Source organism: Aedes albopictus, chromosome 1, assembly GCF_035046485.1.
Source record: "Aedes albopictus strain Foshan chromosome 1, AalbF5, whole genome shotgun sequence".
Classification (NCBI taxonomy): domain Eukaryota; kingdom Metazoa; phylum Arthropoda; class Insecta; order Diptera; family Culicidae; genus Aedes; species Aedes albopictus.
Window position 1 is genome coordinate 294,019,516 of NC_085136.1, and position 15,294 is coordinate 294,034,809.

Genomic DNA, 15,294 nt, shown 5'->3' on the forward strand with positions numbered 1-15,294 from the left:
ATTGACGGACGGCACTTCTTCGACATTATCGACGTCAGGACCTATCGTGGCGCCAACATCGACTCCGACCACTATCTGGTGATGGTCAAACTGCGCCCAAAACTCTCCGTCATCAACAATGTACGGTACCGGCGGCCACCCCGGTACGATCTAGAGCGACTGAAACAACCGGATGTCGCCACCGCATACGCGCAGAGTCTCGAGGCCGCGTTGCCAGACGAGGCCGAGCTCGATGAGGCCCCTCTAGAGGACTGCTGGAGTACAATAAAAGCAGCCATCAACGACGCAGCCGAGTGCACCATCGGGTACGTGGAACGGAATCAACGGAACGAATGGTTCGACGAAGAGTGCAGAACGGTTTTGGAGGAGAAGAACGCAGCGAGGGCGGTAATGCTGCAGCAAGGTACTCGACAGAACGTGGAACGTTTTTAAACAGAAGCGGAAGCAGCAGACCCGCCTCTTTCGGGAGAAAAAGCGCCGCCTGGAAGAAGCGGAGTGTGAAGAAATGGAACTGCTGTGCCGTTCCCAAGAAACACGGAAGTTCTATCAGAAGCTCAACGCATCCCGCTGCGGCTTCGTGCCGCGAGTCGAAATTTGCAGGGATAAGGGCCGAAATATGCAGAGATAAGGACGGAGGCCAGTCGGGGCCCGTGGCGTAGTGGTCCACACGTTCGCTTCATAAGCGGATGGTCATGGGTTCGATCCCAGCCCCGGTACTTGCAATTTTTCGTCAGTTGCTCTTCCCCCCGAGAGCAGCTGACACCTGACCCTCTTCGGAGCATATGCTCCAACAGACCCGGAAACTTGGATATCGGCGAACCGCAACTCATAATGGACGACCCCCAATTGGACTGGAAAAGGAACAACAGCCACACATCAGCATCATCGTGCTCATCATTCTACTGTGGACAGGGTAGAAATGTGAAAGCAGCACAAGGCACCAGTTCGATATAGTTAAATTAGAATAGTATACATTTAGGCGCTGTACAATGTGTAAGTGCAGCGTCCAATTAGAATCGCTCAAGTAGTGCCCTAGTGGACAAAGGAGCTGTAAATTAGGTTAAGTGATTAAGAATAAAAAAAGGACGGAGGCCTCTAGACGGACGGACGTGAGGTGACCGAAAGGTGGAAGCAGCACTTCGATCAGCACCTGAACGGCGTGGAAAACGTAGGCACGGGAGCCCACGGCAACGGAAGAAACGACGACGTCAGTGCAGCGGAGGTTGGAAATGAACCAACTCCCACGCTGAGGGAAGTTAAGGATGCCATTCACCAGCTCAAAACCAACAAAGCAGCTGGTAAGGATGGTATCGCAGCTGAACTCATCAAGATGGGCCCAGAAAAGTTGGCCACCTGCATCGGCTGATAGTCAGGATCTAGGAAACCAAACAGCTACCGGAGGAGTGGAAGAAAGGGGTAATCTGCCCCATTCACAAGAAAGCGACCATTTGGAATGTGAGAACTTCAGGGCGATCACTATTTTGAATGCTGCCTACAAAGTGCTATCCCAGATCATCTTCCGTCGTCTGTCACCTAAAACAAATGAGTTCGTGGGAAGTTATCAAGCCGGCTTCATCGACGGCCGGTCGACAACGGACCAGATCTTTACCGTACGGCAAATCCTCCAGAAATGCCGTGAATACCAGGTCCCAACGCACCACCTGTTCATCGACTTCAAAGCGGCATACTATAGTATCGACCGCGCAGAGCTATGGAGAATCATGGACGAAAACGGCTTTCCTGGGAAGCTGACTTGACTGATTAAAGCAACGATGGACGGTGTGCAAAACTGCGTAAGGGTTTCGGGTGATCTATTTAGTTCATTCGAATCTCGCCGGGGACTGCGACAAGTTGAAGGACGCTCATGCCTAGTCTTCAACATCGCTCTGGAAGGTGTGATGCGACGAGCCGGGCTCAACAGCCGGGGAACGATTTTCACAAAATCTGGTCAATTTGTGTGATTTGCGGACGACATGGACATTATTGCCAGAACATTTGGAACGGTGGCAGAGCTGCACACCCGCCTGAAACGTGAAGCAGCAAAGGTCGGACTGGTGGTGAATGCCTCAAAAACAAAGTACATGCTGGTAGGCGGAACCGAAGACGACCGGATCCGTCTGGGTAGTAATGTTACGATAGACGGATATGCACCATTACATCCCTCACTAACAGCAGCGCTCACTTACTAACACTTGCATTCAGCAACTTACACTCTCATCAAATTATTAACACACTACATCACTTACTAAGGGGGTCTCCAGTTAGCCTAGTGGTTAAGGCTGTGGATCGCCAATCCGGAGACGGCGGGTTCGATTCCCGTTCCGGTCGAGAAAATTTTCTCGACTCACTCGGTGTTGCGATGGGATAGCGCTTGGACACCCCTGGTGAAAAGCATAACTGCAACATGACACATCGAACGCAGATCGGCTGTGGGAAGTAAAAGAAAAACAACAACAAATGAGAAGTGCAGTGGTAGAAACGGTAGAAACAGATTCGTGAAGAGTTTATCACCTTCAGAAAATACCTTTAATTGTGCAAAGTAGGAAGGCAATATCTAGTGTATCTTATAGTGTATACTGTGATATTGATCCCTGCGGTGAATCGGTTCTCAAAACGAGTGAAATGCCCATCGGCTTAATGCTTGATAGTAAGTAGGAAATCTGTGAGAAAATAGTTAGTTTGATTGTATGATTGTATGATACGCGCACTTGTAGGCTTTCCTTGAATAGGGCAGAGGTTCCCAAACACGTCACACAAGGAACATTTGTGAATGGCGCAGAAGTAAATTGTGGGAAGGAAACCACTTTCTTGTAAGTTACTAATATTAAGAATATGATGGAATTTGTTATTAATTGTTAATAAAATTTGCAGTTGAGCATCGCTGAAAACAAGTCGGCTGCTACAAAAAATCTGGTTTCCCTTCGGGAACACTCGGCATAGAGTATCATTGTACTTGCCTCACAAAATACAAATTCATGCAATGGCAGGCAAAGAAAGCTCTTCGATTAATAACTGTGGAAGTGTTCAAAGAACACTACGTTGAAGCGAGGCAGGCCAAGTCCTAGTCGGAACGTAGAGCCATAAAGAAGAAAAAGAAGAAGAAGAAGAAGAAGAAGAAGAAGAAGAATAACTAACTAACTCATTTCATCACTCACTAATAAATTCACTTACTTACTTAATCACGCACATAGCAACTCACTACATCGCTCAAAAACTTACTTAGTTTTTTCCCACACATTCACGCACTACTAGACTTACTCACTCACTAATCCATTAACTCACCAACTCGTCACTCGCTTACTCATTTATTTACTTGTCAACTCACTTCATTACGCACTAGCTCAAAATAAATATCTCACTCACTCATAAACTCATTTATTTACTCACTAGCAGGCTCACTTATTACCATACTCACTTGCTTACTATTTCACTCACAAACAAGCTCACTTGCTCACTAAATCACTAGCTCGCTCAGTCATATTCTTATTAATTCAGAACTTCACAGCTAACTAAATCACCTAATTACATTCCAATTCAATAACCAACGTATCACATTTCCTACTCACTAACTTTCAAAATCACTATCTCTCAAACTCACCCAACTCATTTGTTTACTTATTTAAAAGCTCACTCATTTACCAACTTACTCACTGCTGAAGTTATTAGCTCAATATTTTACCAACTCGCTCACTTGCTTATTCATTAACTCCCTCATCAATCATTTTACTCAATCTTTCACTCACTCATATACTCGCTCATTAATTCACTGAATAAATCACTTACTGACTAACTCATCAATGCACTCACTAACACACTGACTTCCACGGAACAGATCTCACATGCTCATTAACCCACCAACTCGCCCACTCACTGACTCACAAATTTATACACTTTTCCTTACTTATTTACATTCTCTTATTACCTTTCTCAAATTCACGGAAAAGCTCTCTGCCCAAAGCTCCATAACTATCTCAGTCAGCAAATGAATCACTCACTTACTCACTCATTCTTGAGGCAGCTCACACTTATACACTTATCAATTCATTAACTTTCTTACTCATTCACCAACTCTTTCACTTACCTGGTTTCTACTTATCCGATCATAAAGAATGTGTTAAAGTGTGAAATCATTCAAATCTTATGTTGTCTTTCGGTTCCGTTTTGCTTTAAGACATTTGAGCCTTATGAATGAAAGTTTTATAATGCTATACGAGAAGGTATCAGTTTTTGTTATTTAAAAAATATAAAACAAAATTCTGCAGAAAATACCACGTTAAGCGATAAAAAACATGAGGAAATTCAGCCGACAGGACCACGTTTCTAGGCATAACAGTCCCACTAAGTATTTTTAGTAAAAAATACTATAGGGTATTGTACCATTTGGGCAGGTGTACCTATTTTAGGCACTTGTCGCTATAACTAAGTCAATTTCAAATAGATTGATTTGAATTTTTGTGTAGAGTTAGGCACGTACAGTATCTAACTCTATACAAAAACTCAAATCAATCGGTATGGAATTGACTTAGCTATAGCGGCAAGTGCCCAAATTATGTACACCTACCCAAATGGTCAATATCACATGTGTATAAATTTTTGATTCAAAGTACTCCAGGCATGAACATATAAGTGATTTATCACAATACTATGAAATCTAAAATTCAATTTGATGCACTGCTTTGTCGAAAGAAAGCAAAACACGTTTTGAAACTTTAATTGCGTTTTTCTCAGTATCAAGTTTTTCAGCACAACTATGCGTAGAACGGCATTTAATTGCTCATTTCTTTTCATTCACTTCTCGCACTTCACTGCTCACTCCTCACTTCTTTTCTTTCACTCCCCACTACTGACTGCTCACTTCTTGATGCTTCTTACTGATCATTTCTCACTGCTCATTTTCTACTCCACACTCTAAACTACTTAATTTTCACTCCTCGCTTTCCACTGATCTTTTCTCACTAGTCAGTAGTCACGTTTCACTCCTCATTCGTGAAGAATCCTCTCTACTCAGTCATCTCCCTTTACTGCTTAATGGTCAGTAATCACTGTTCTCTCCTACTACTGACTAGGCCGTTCTTTATTTTGCAAAAAAAATAGAAATGTTATAAGTTCGTTGTTGGAAAATGATTGTTTTAGCTAAGAAATGATCGTATCTCAAGGCTAAGTGGTCCCTCAAGAGTACTAAAGTTGTCAAAAATTGTACGGGACTAAACCCTAATTAATCCACCTAGCGGTGATGGTGCCTTTCTCGTGCTTTAAAATATCTTTTCAACAAAACTCAAGCGACATGTTGACATTAATACAAAATGAAAACTGCTTGCTAAATCTACTCAATATGGATACATTTTATATTAGCATAACATCCAATATTCAGAAATTATAAAACAAAATTCAAACCATATAAGTGTCATGAAGCCACAAAATTTTGAATCGTCATTTTAGATTTTCCGGTCATCATTTTATGACTCCGGATATCTACCCCAACTAAACTAACCGCCATCTTGAACATTGAGACACCATCTTGGATGTCCTGGTATTCATTTTTGGACCTAAATTACATAAAATAGTCGCCGTATTGAATTTTGGCATGTCGTTTATGATTTTCTGGTTATCAGTTTTGGACGAAGACCGGCATTCTTCCCTATTCAAACTATAGTCTTATTGCAGACCTTGTGAAACAGCGGACAGCTTGGGTTTTCTGATTACAAATTTTGAATTCTGAACATATTTCCATACAAAATATGCCCATAATGCAAGAATTAAAAATCCTATAAAATAGGCACTTACTTGAATATTGGGCCATTATCTTGGATTTTGGACCGCTATCTTGGATACTCTGGTGGACTCCGAACATATTTCCCATACCAAACACACTTATTTTACATAGTTTTAGAGCTCAAAATTCCTTAAAACAGCCGCCATCTTCTGTTGACGCGATCAAATTCTTATTTTTCCATTCGACGTTGACCCATCCTGCTATAAATTTACACCTTAGGAATCTGAAATGGTACGATTTGGTGAGATCGCTTTAGTTTTGTCTATATTTTGTTCTCTTTCATATATGTGAACTTAGACCGATTCGTCACTGTTGTTCATAGGGTCTGGGACCATTTGGGCAGGAGCACCTATTTTGGGCACTTGCTGCTATAACTCAGTCAATTTTAAACTGATTGACTTGATTTTTGAGACACAATCAGATAGGCACATTATCTAGCCATGTTCAAAAAATAATGTCAATCGGCTTGAAATTTACTGAGTTATAGCAGCAAGTGCCCAAAATAGGTGCTCCTGCCCAAATGGTCCCAGACCCTACCTAACGTTTATCAGGCCATTAAACAAAGCCACGATTTAATTTTTCACATGAACGTTGGTTCTGCTACACAAAAGCTAGTCTCTAATGTGATCTAAGGCTATTTTCTTGCTAATCGTTCATTAGATTATCAAAAAATCTGCGATCTGATGTGTCGTATATATGGGTTTGATTCATTTTTATATTTGGTAATATCCGGTGGGATAGCCGAATCTGATTCCATGAGTCATGGACCATGACACTACCGGTTGTCCCAATTATGGTCTGAGATTATTTTATTGCTTATTTTTCACCTTTACCTAATCACCGCGATTTGATGTATCGCATGTATGAGTTTGATTCACTTTTACCTTTAACCACTTACGAAGCCACAGCTGAACCCGCAACACTACCGGGAATCTAATGTGGTCTGACCATATTTTTCCATCAGGATGTCGATAAGTCGTGATCAGTCTTGTTAGAGATCACAGTCATTTGAACCTTTTCGTCGATATTCGGCCTCCTTTGTCTTCGGTATTCGCAACACAATCAATCAAACTACTGTTCGAAACAAAAATGTCAAACGAATGCACTTCACCACGATAGCGGCTTTGGAAGACGGTTCGACTTTTGTTATTCCTGTCTTCTTCCATAACAAGAGCTATGTTGCCCATCTGTGTGCCGTATTCAATGCAACATGCAAGAATAAACTCATATTAACATTCATAATCGGAATTGGCTGAGAATCTATGCGTAATGCTAGAATTACACACGTGTCATCGTGTCAGATGACATTGATTTGACTCTTTCTTATGTTTATTGATCTTCGTTCTACTGCTCGTGTTGTGTGTAGGTAAGAGGTAACGGTAGCGCACGAATGTAACAAAGCAAGCTGACACCCGACTGCGGCAACGAAATGAAGGTAGTGAAAAGTGTCGAATGTTTACAAGACTGACGTGATTTGATACACCGCATCCATGGGTTTGGTTAAATTTTACATTTTACAACCCATATCTGATTCTGGGTAACTACCGGCTGAACCAAATATGGTCTAACATTATTGTCTTGTTAACTGCTCATCGGTTAACCAAAAACGTTGCAAATTGAAGGTGTCACATGCAGGGTTTGACAATTTCGATGGGACTCTCGGAACCAATTCCAGTTGTCTTTAGTGTGACGTAAGACTATTTTCTAGCTAACTGTTCATCAGGTTATCGCAAAAGCCACGATTTGATGTGTCACATGCCTGGATTTGGTTTACTTTTACATTTGGCCTCTCCCGGCCACTCAAAACCGATTCCGAAACACTTGCTGGCCGTTCATTAGGTAATCTTAAAAGCCGCTATTTGATGTGACGCATGTACGGGTTTGTTTCTCTTTCAGATTTGACCACTTCGGCGGGAACCCCGGAACCGGTTCCGGAACACTACTGGTTCAAATATGGTCTGAGATGATTTTCCTGCTCATTGTCCATCAGGTCATCGAAAATGCCGTGGTTTGATGTGTCGCATGTATGGGTTTGGTTCAATTGTATATTTGGCCACCTCCAGCGGGACGCCTAGAACCGGTTCCGGAACACTACCGGTTCAGATATGATCTGAGACTCTTTTCCTACTTACCACTCATCAGGTTATCGAAAATGTCGTGGTTTGATGTGTCACATGCATGGGTTTGGTTCAATTGTATTTTTGGCCACTTCCAGTGGAACGCTTAGAACCGGTTCCGGAACTTTACCGGTTCAGATATGGTCTGGGATGATTTTCCTGCCAAGTTTCCTGCTCATTGTCCATCAGGTCATCGAAAATGCCGTGGTTTGATGTGTCGCATGCATGGGTTTTGTTCAATTGTATATTTGGCCACCTCCAGCGGGACGCCTAGAACCGGTTTCGGAACACTACCGGTTCAGATATGATCTGAGACTCTTTTCCTACTTACCACTCATCAGGTCATCTAAAATGTCGTGGTTTGATGTGTCACATGCATGGGTTTGGTTCAATTGTATTTTTGGCCACTTCCAGTGGAACGCCTAGAACCGGTTCCGGAACTCTACCGGTTCAGATATGGTCTGGGATGATTTTCCTGCTCATTGTCCATCAGGTCATCGAAAATGCCGTGATTTGATGTGTCGCATGCATGGGTTTGGTTCAATTGCATATTTGGCCACTTCCAGCGGGACGCCTAGAACCGGTTCGGGAACAGTACCGGTTCAGATATGGTCTGAGACTATTTTCCTGCTTACCGCTCATCAGGTTATTGAAAATGCCGTGATTTTATGTGTCGCATGCATAGGTTCGATGCATTTTCATATCTGGTCCCTTCCTGGGGTACCGTTCCGGAACACCTAAATGGCCATATCTCCGGAACGGCTGGACCGATTCGAACCATTTTCAATAGGAAACAATGGGACCAGATTCCGCGTCGAAAGAACCGTCGGTCATTGAAATCGGATGAGGTTTACTGTCAAAAAGTGATGTGAGTTTTTTTGTACACACACATACACACATACACACATACATACACACACACATACATACACACAGACATCACCTCAATTCGTCGAGCTGAGTTGATTGGTATAAGTGACTCGACCCTCCGGGCCTTCTAACGAAAAGTCATTTTTGGAGTGAACATATAGCCTTTCCAGTACACTTAGTGTACGAGAAAGGCAAAACATGGTGGTGAATGCCTCAATAACAAAGTACATAGCTGGTAGGCGGAACCGAACACGACCGGATCCGTCTGAGTAAAAATGTTACGATAGACGGAGATACCTTCGAGGTGATGGAGGAATTCGTCTAACTCGGATTTTTACTGACGGCTGACAACAACGTGAGTCGTGAAATTCGAAGGCGCATCATTATTGGTAGTCGTGCCTACTATGGTCTCCAGAAAAAGTTGCACTTTAAAAAGATTCATCCACGAACCAAATGCACCATGTACAAGAAGCTAATAGGACCGGTAGTCCTCTACGGACACAAGACATGGACCATGCTCGAGGAGGACCTGCAAGCACTCGAAAATTTCGAGCGACGCGTGCCAAGGGCGATCTTCGGCGGTGTGCAGGAAAATGGTGTGGGGCGGAGAAGGATAAACTACGAACTCGCTGCACTTTGCGGCGAACCCAGCATCCAGAAGGTGGTCAAAGCTAGGAGGATGCGATGGACAGAGCATGTTGCAAGAATACTAGACAATAACCCTGCATAGTTGATCCGGTTGTCACAAGAAGGAATTGAGCGCAGAAAGCCTGATGAGTGGACCAGGTGCAGCATGATCTGGAACATTGGGCGTGGCTGAGGATGGAGAGTGTCAGCCACGAACTGATAATTATGGAGTGTTATAGTTGATGTAGAGGAAAAAAATGTGTGCGGTGGTGATTTTCCAGAGTACGCGTATGTAATAGTTTGCACTTTCAATGTGTCTTCCTGAACCTAGCAGATGGGGATGGTTGACGTACCAAACATTAGTTTATGTCAATTGGATTAAAAAAAGATATGAAATGGAAATCACATCTTGTCCTACCGCTCTCGGTATGTTTCAAACGTACATACCCCTTGCTTTCGAGACTTGATCAGCTATGTGATGTATTTTTCCCGTTGATAGGATGAATAAATAAGGCACCAACAGCTCCTTGGTAAAAAATGGTGAACCACTCAGCACCCTTCCGGGTATTGATATTGCATGATATTGTAACTCCATCGTTGTCAGGTGTCTTGCTGTAGCTGTAACCCACATGGCATAAGACAAGACATAAATATCTCACCTTCACATGTTGATAAGTAACTCCAATGCGCTAAGTGGCAGGGAAAGTGTCTTGTTTCTCAACCGGTTCGCTGGAACTGTTTGGTAGGTATATGTATGTTAGCCAGCTAGCAACTAGCAGTTGTCACCGTTCATAAGTTCCAATAGTGCTGGAAGATCCAAGACTTTCTTGTCTCTCCGAGGTGCATCCAACCACTCGACAGATTATCGAGCGTAACCAGATTGGAAAATTGGGACCAGGCCAAGTGAAGTGGAAAATAGAGCCCTGTACTCACAGAACGATGACGACGCCGACAACGACGACGTCTAGGAGGACGTTGTACTATCCGGGCTTACCTACTGTTGGGAAAGCAGTTGCAGAAGTCGCCAGAATCAACCGAATTGATGAACTTTATTAAGACGAAGTTATAAATTCCTAGATGAAACATAATAATCAGCTCCAAGTCAAATTGTATGGTGGGTTCAACTTACTTTTAGTGATTCACTACTTTTCCACATCCCAGCCTTGTAGCATTCCTAGGTAGATCCGTGAGCTATAGCGAATATCGGTAATGAGTACACATGTATCTTAGCCTAAATATAATGTCTCTTACCGTTTTAGTAAGAAAAGTAACACGATATCAGTCGAACTAATTACTAAATTCTCACTTATTTCTAGTTCAAGGTTGTGAGCTACAATGAAAAATTGTGTTTATAACATTTTCTAGCTTTTCAATTCACACGGCATTTCACCTTAAGATTCTAAATTTTATATAAAACAAGTTATTGGTACGATTAGTTGTTTTAGGCTGGCGCCTGAATATAAGTAACCAATTCAATTCAAGTGTACCAGTAAGAATCTAACAGATCAGGTTTGTTGTTTATCTGATTTTTTCGTTTTTGCCGATCATCGTTTATGACAGAACGATCCGGGATGACGGGTGGTGTCAGTTTAGGGTAGCACTTCTACGGGTAGTCATGGTAGCAGTTCTACGAGGGGTCTGCTGATCGACGGGCGCGCTTACAGTCCCCCACGAATGCGCAAAAGGATCCCCTGAATCGCATTGGTTATGGACGCCTACGTCGAGCACCGCTAGCTTAACTGAAGGACGCTCGTAGATGCCATGGTTGGTCTGAACAGTAGCGCTTCTTACTTGGCCGTATGAACCTCGTCTGGTTGCGATGACCCGTCCAAGTGGCCAGCTGTTACGAGGAGCTTTCTGGTCTACGATTACAACAATGTCGTTAACTTTAATTGGTTCTGCCTTGGTGATCCATTTGGTACGTCGCGTGATCACGGGCAAGTAGTCCCTCAACCACATCCTCCAAAACTGGTTGGCCATGACTTGTGAAAGTTTGAAGCTGTTGCGAAGCACAGAAGGATTGTCGTTGTATGGGACCCAAGACTTCAATCCGTTCGACGATCCCAGTAGAAAGTGGTTGGGTGTCAGCACCGGAGATTCGTCGTCTTCAATTGGGATCTCGGTCAGCGGTCTTGAGTTGACCACGTTTTCGATCTCGATTAGGCTGCTGTTTAGAACTTCGTCAGTAGGCAGCCTTCTCCATTGAAGTTTGGACAAATTTGACTTAACGTTCCGGATCAGGCGTTCCCAGGCCCCACCCATATGTGGAGAGGCCGGTGGTATGAAGCGCCACTCAGTGTTGGGCGTCGTGAACTCATTCATGAGTTGTTCTTGATTGATACTTTGTATCATTTCCTTTAGCTCTTTACTTGCGCCTTGGAAATTGGTACCACGGTCACTGAAGATGATTGCGGGCACTCCTCTTCTGGCCATAATGTTGCGTAACGCCAAGATACAGGAATCAGTTGTCAGTGTGTGGGCTAGTTCTAGGTGGATTGCGCGTATGGTGAGGCAAGTTGCCAGAACTCCCCACCGCTTTTCGGAACGCCGTCCTACAGTGACGATCATGGGGCCAAAGTAGTCCACTCCCATGAAAGTAAATGGTCGCGTGAAAGCGGCAAGACGTTGCGGAGGCAGATCACTCATGAAAGGTGGTTGCGGAGTTGCATGGTAATTTTGGCATTCTTGGCATTCCTTCCGAATGCTTTTGTAAGCTGCTTTCAGTTTTGGAATCCGGTAGTGTTGACGCACTTCGTTGATCGTTGTTTGATGGTTCTGATGGTTAAAACGATTGTGGAAATCGAGGAGGATCAGCTTGGTGATTGAGTGATTCCGAGGAAGGAAAATTGGTTGAACTGCATCTCGAGAGATGACCGAACAAGCTTGTGTTCTGCCCTGGATCCTGATAACTTGAACTTCATCCAGAAAGACGCATTGACGAAAGAGTGGGCTGCTTCTTGGCAAATGCTTGTCCGTTTTCTCCGAGTTCCGGTTCCTCGAAAGGATGGCAATTTCATCGGGAAATGCGGCTAACTGTGCAGCACGGTACAGGTAGTTCTCGGCATCACTCAGCTCTTGACGATTCAACGGTCCGCTTGTGACATCCAGCTTCTGTACGGAAAGTCTCAGATTTCGTATGTAGCGCAGTACGTAAGCAGTACAACGAAGCAGTCTTCGCCAATTGGAGAATCGATCAATATCGACTGCGCACTCAGTAACAGTTGTATGGAGCAACAGATGCGGACGTAGTTCCTCTGTTGTATTTCCGATGCGATCTTTGGAGATTGGCCAATTCTCCGTGACTTTCCAAAGAAACTCTGGACCCCGGAACCAGCGACTCGATGCAGACAAATCCGGTCTCTGGCGCCATTTAGTTCCCTCATCTGCTACGTTTTGCTTGGTTGGAACCCAGTTCCATTCTCGTATATCCGAAGCTTCTAGAACCTCGCTAACTCGGAAGGCAACAAACTGACTGTAGCGGCGGTGGTCGGAATTCAGCCAGCACAGCACGTCTTTAGAGTCTGTCCAGAAGAACCGCTGCTTCACTTTGAAGGAAAGTGACTTGCAGATAGTTTCAGCAAAGCGGACTCCGATAACAGCCGCTTGAAGCTCTGATCGTGGGATAGACAAAAACTTCAACGGCGAAACTCTTGTCTTGGACCCTACTAGCGCACACTCGATGATCGATCCCTCTTGGAATCTCAAGTACGCCACCGCCGCAAAGCCGGCTTCGCTCGCGTCTACAAACGTGTGCAGCTGAACTTCGTTATCTTCGGAGGTAGATGTTAGTGAACGGTAGCAACGAGGAATTTGAAGTTTTGCTATTTCGGGCAAAGCTGCGCACCAGGTTGACCACTTTTCGAAGTGTTGATCGTTTATCTCGTCGTCCCAGCCGATTGAAGACCGCCATATTTCCTGAAGAAGCGTCTTCAGCACCATAAGAAAATGACTAATAAAACCTAGCGGGTCGAAAACCATCATCATAGTTCGCAGGACTTCTCGTTTCGTAGGACGGCGACCACCTGACAGCAGGACTTCGTCTATACGGTTTGAAACCTTGAACGTGAAGCGGTCTGTAGACGTGTTCCACCACATTCCGAGAATTTTTTCAACACAGCCATCCTCTTCAAAACTTTTTTCAGCCGTAGAAGGTTCGTCTAATTGTGCCAATACTTTAGACGAGTTAGATGCCCAATTGCGGATTTCGAAACCTGCCGACGCATGGATTTCCCTCACGTCTCGTGTCAGCTGAACTGCTTCTTCCTCCTGCTCTACGCTTAGAAGCATATCGTCAACGTAGTGTCGCTTCACAATAGCCTCAACGGCGGCCGGATATTCCTGCTGGAACTTGCTTGCGTGCACATTCTTTACATACTGCGCCGTACTTGGGGAGCAACAGGCTCCGAAGGTCATCACTTGGACGATGTACGTACTTGGCTCGACGTCAGCTATATTGTCCTTCCAAAAAAAGCGCTGGCACTGCTGATCAACATTCTGCATCTGGATCTGGTGGTACATTTCGCGGATGTCACCGCATACTGCGATTTTGTACTCTCTGAATTGCATTAGTACAGTTAGCAGCGAAGTCAACAGGTCTGGGCCCTTCAGCAAGACGGTGATATTCCATGGACGGTTGCAGCTGCATCCCAAACGAGCCTAGTCTTGCCGGGTTTGTTTGGGTTCACTACCGAAAATATTGGTAGATACCACACGCGGGGGTATTCAGCTTGAATCTCTGCGTCGGAAAGCTTCCGGACATATCCCTTCGATACATGATCTTCAATCTTCGCTCTAACAACATTTGCTAACTGCGGGTCGTTCATCATCCTCCGATCCAGGCATTCCCATCTCTTCAGCGCCATCGGTTTACTGTCTGGAAGTCGGACGTTATCGTACTTCCAGAGTAGTCCTGATTCATAGCGCCCATCTCGGTGTTTGGTGAGCGATTCCAATAGCATCTGCGCCCGTTGGTCGTCTCGCGATTGTATCAGCCTATCTGGTTTCACAATTCCGATACTCTCAAGTGCGAAATAGTTTTTTACAGTTTGGTGAAGGTCTTCGCCCGCGTATTGGTTGCACTGGCACACCTGAAGAGAGTGATAGTTTACGGAATTCGCGGTTGTATCCTCAGGAGTGCAGCTTCCGTAGATAGTCCAGCCTAGTCGTGTTTTGGTGGCTATCGGTTCTTGTGTGCGGCCTTCTCGACTTTTCAGCGGGTGACCAAGATTTAGATTATCCAGGCCTATGAGAATTCGAGGGCTGGCATTCTCATACGACTCAATCGGTAGTCCGGCGAGGTGGCGGTACGTTTGTTGGATATCGCCATACATCAGTGTCTGAGGTCGAATCTGAAGGCTTTTGATGGTTTGTACGGAAGACAGCTGATATTTCCCCGATTGTTCTTTGCTGCTGGATATCTGCAAGCTAACTCTCTGCGAACTCTCCAGGCGTTGTGAACCTCCCGTCCATTTAAGGCACAGCGATGTCTTTGGCCCTTCTAAGCCGAGTTCGTCAGCAAGACTCTGTTCCATAATGGAAAGTTCGGATCCGTCGTCGATGAACGCGTACGTTCGTACGGTTTTCGATGGCCCATAGAGAAGGACTGGAAGAATTCGGAAAAGTAGTTTTGATTGACTTTGGTGAATATTGCAGCTCTGTTGCGTTGTCTCTGGAGGCACGATTGCGTTAGTCGCCGGTTCGTTGGATTGTTGTCTACCGACGGTATGGAGAAGCGGGTGGTGTAGATAAGTGCAGCCATTTGTTCCGCACGCCTTCTGTTGTCGGCACGAACCGTTGTGCTTTCGCAAGCACTTCCGACACAGTTTACATTCGCGAACAGCAGCCCATTTCGAGTCACAGCTGAATTCGGCAAACCGTTTACACTTTGCGACGTTCGGGCACCCGCCA

The 15,294-nt window shown here is 44.6% G+C and overlaps 1 protein-coding gene across 1 annotated transcript; it reads right to left on the reverse strand.

The window, feature by feature from the left end:
* Positions 1-10,971: 10,971 nt before the first annotated feature.
* Positions 10,972-13,905, reverse strand: LOC134291958 (uncharacterized). The gene has a single exon (XM_062860474.1). The coding sequence runs from the start codon at positions 13,903-13,905 to the stop codon at positions 10,972-10,974; it is 2,934 nt and encodes a 977-aa protein (XP_062716458.1).
* Between the last annotated feature and the right edge of the window lie 1,389 nt (positions 13,906-15,294).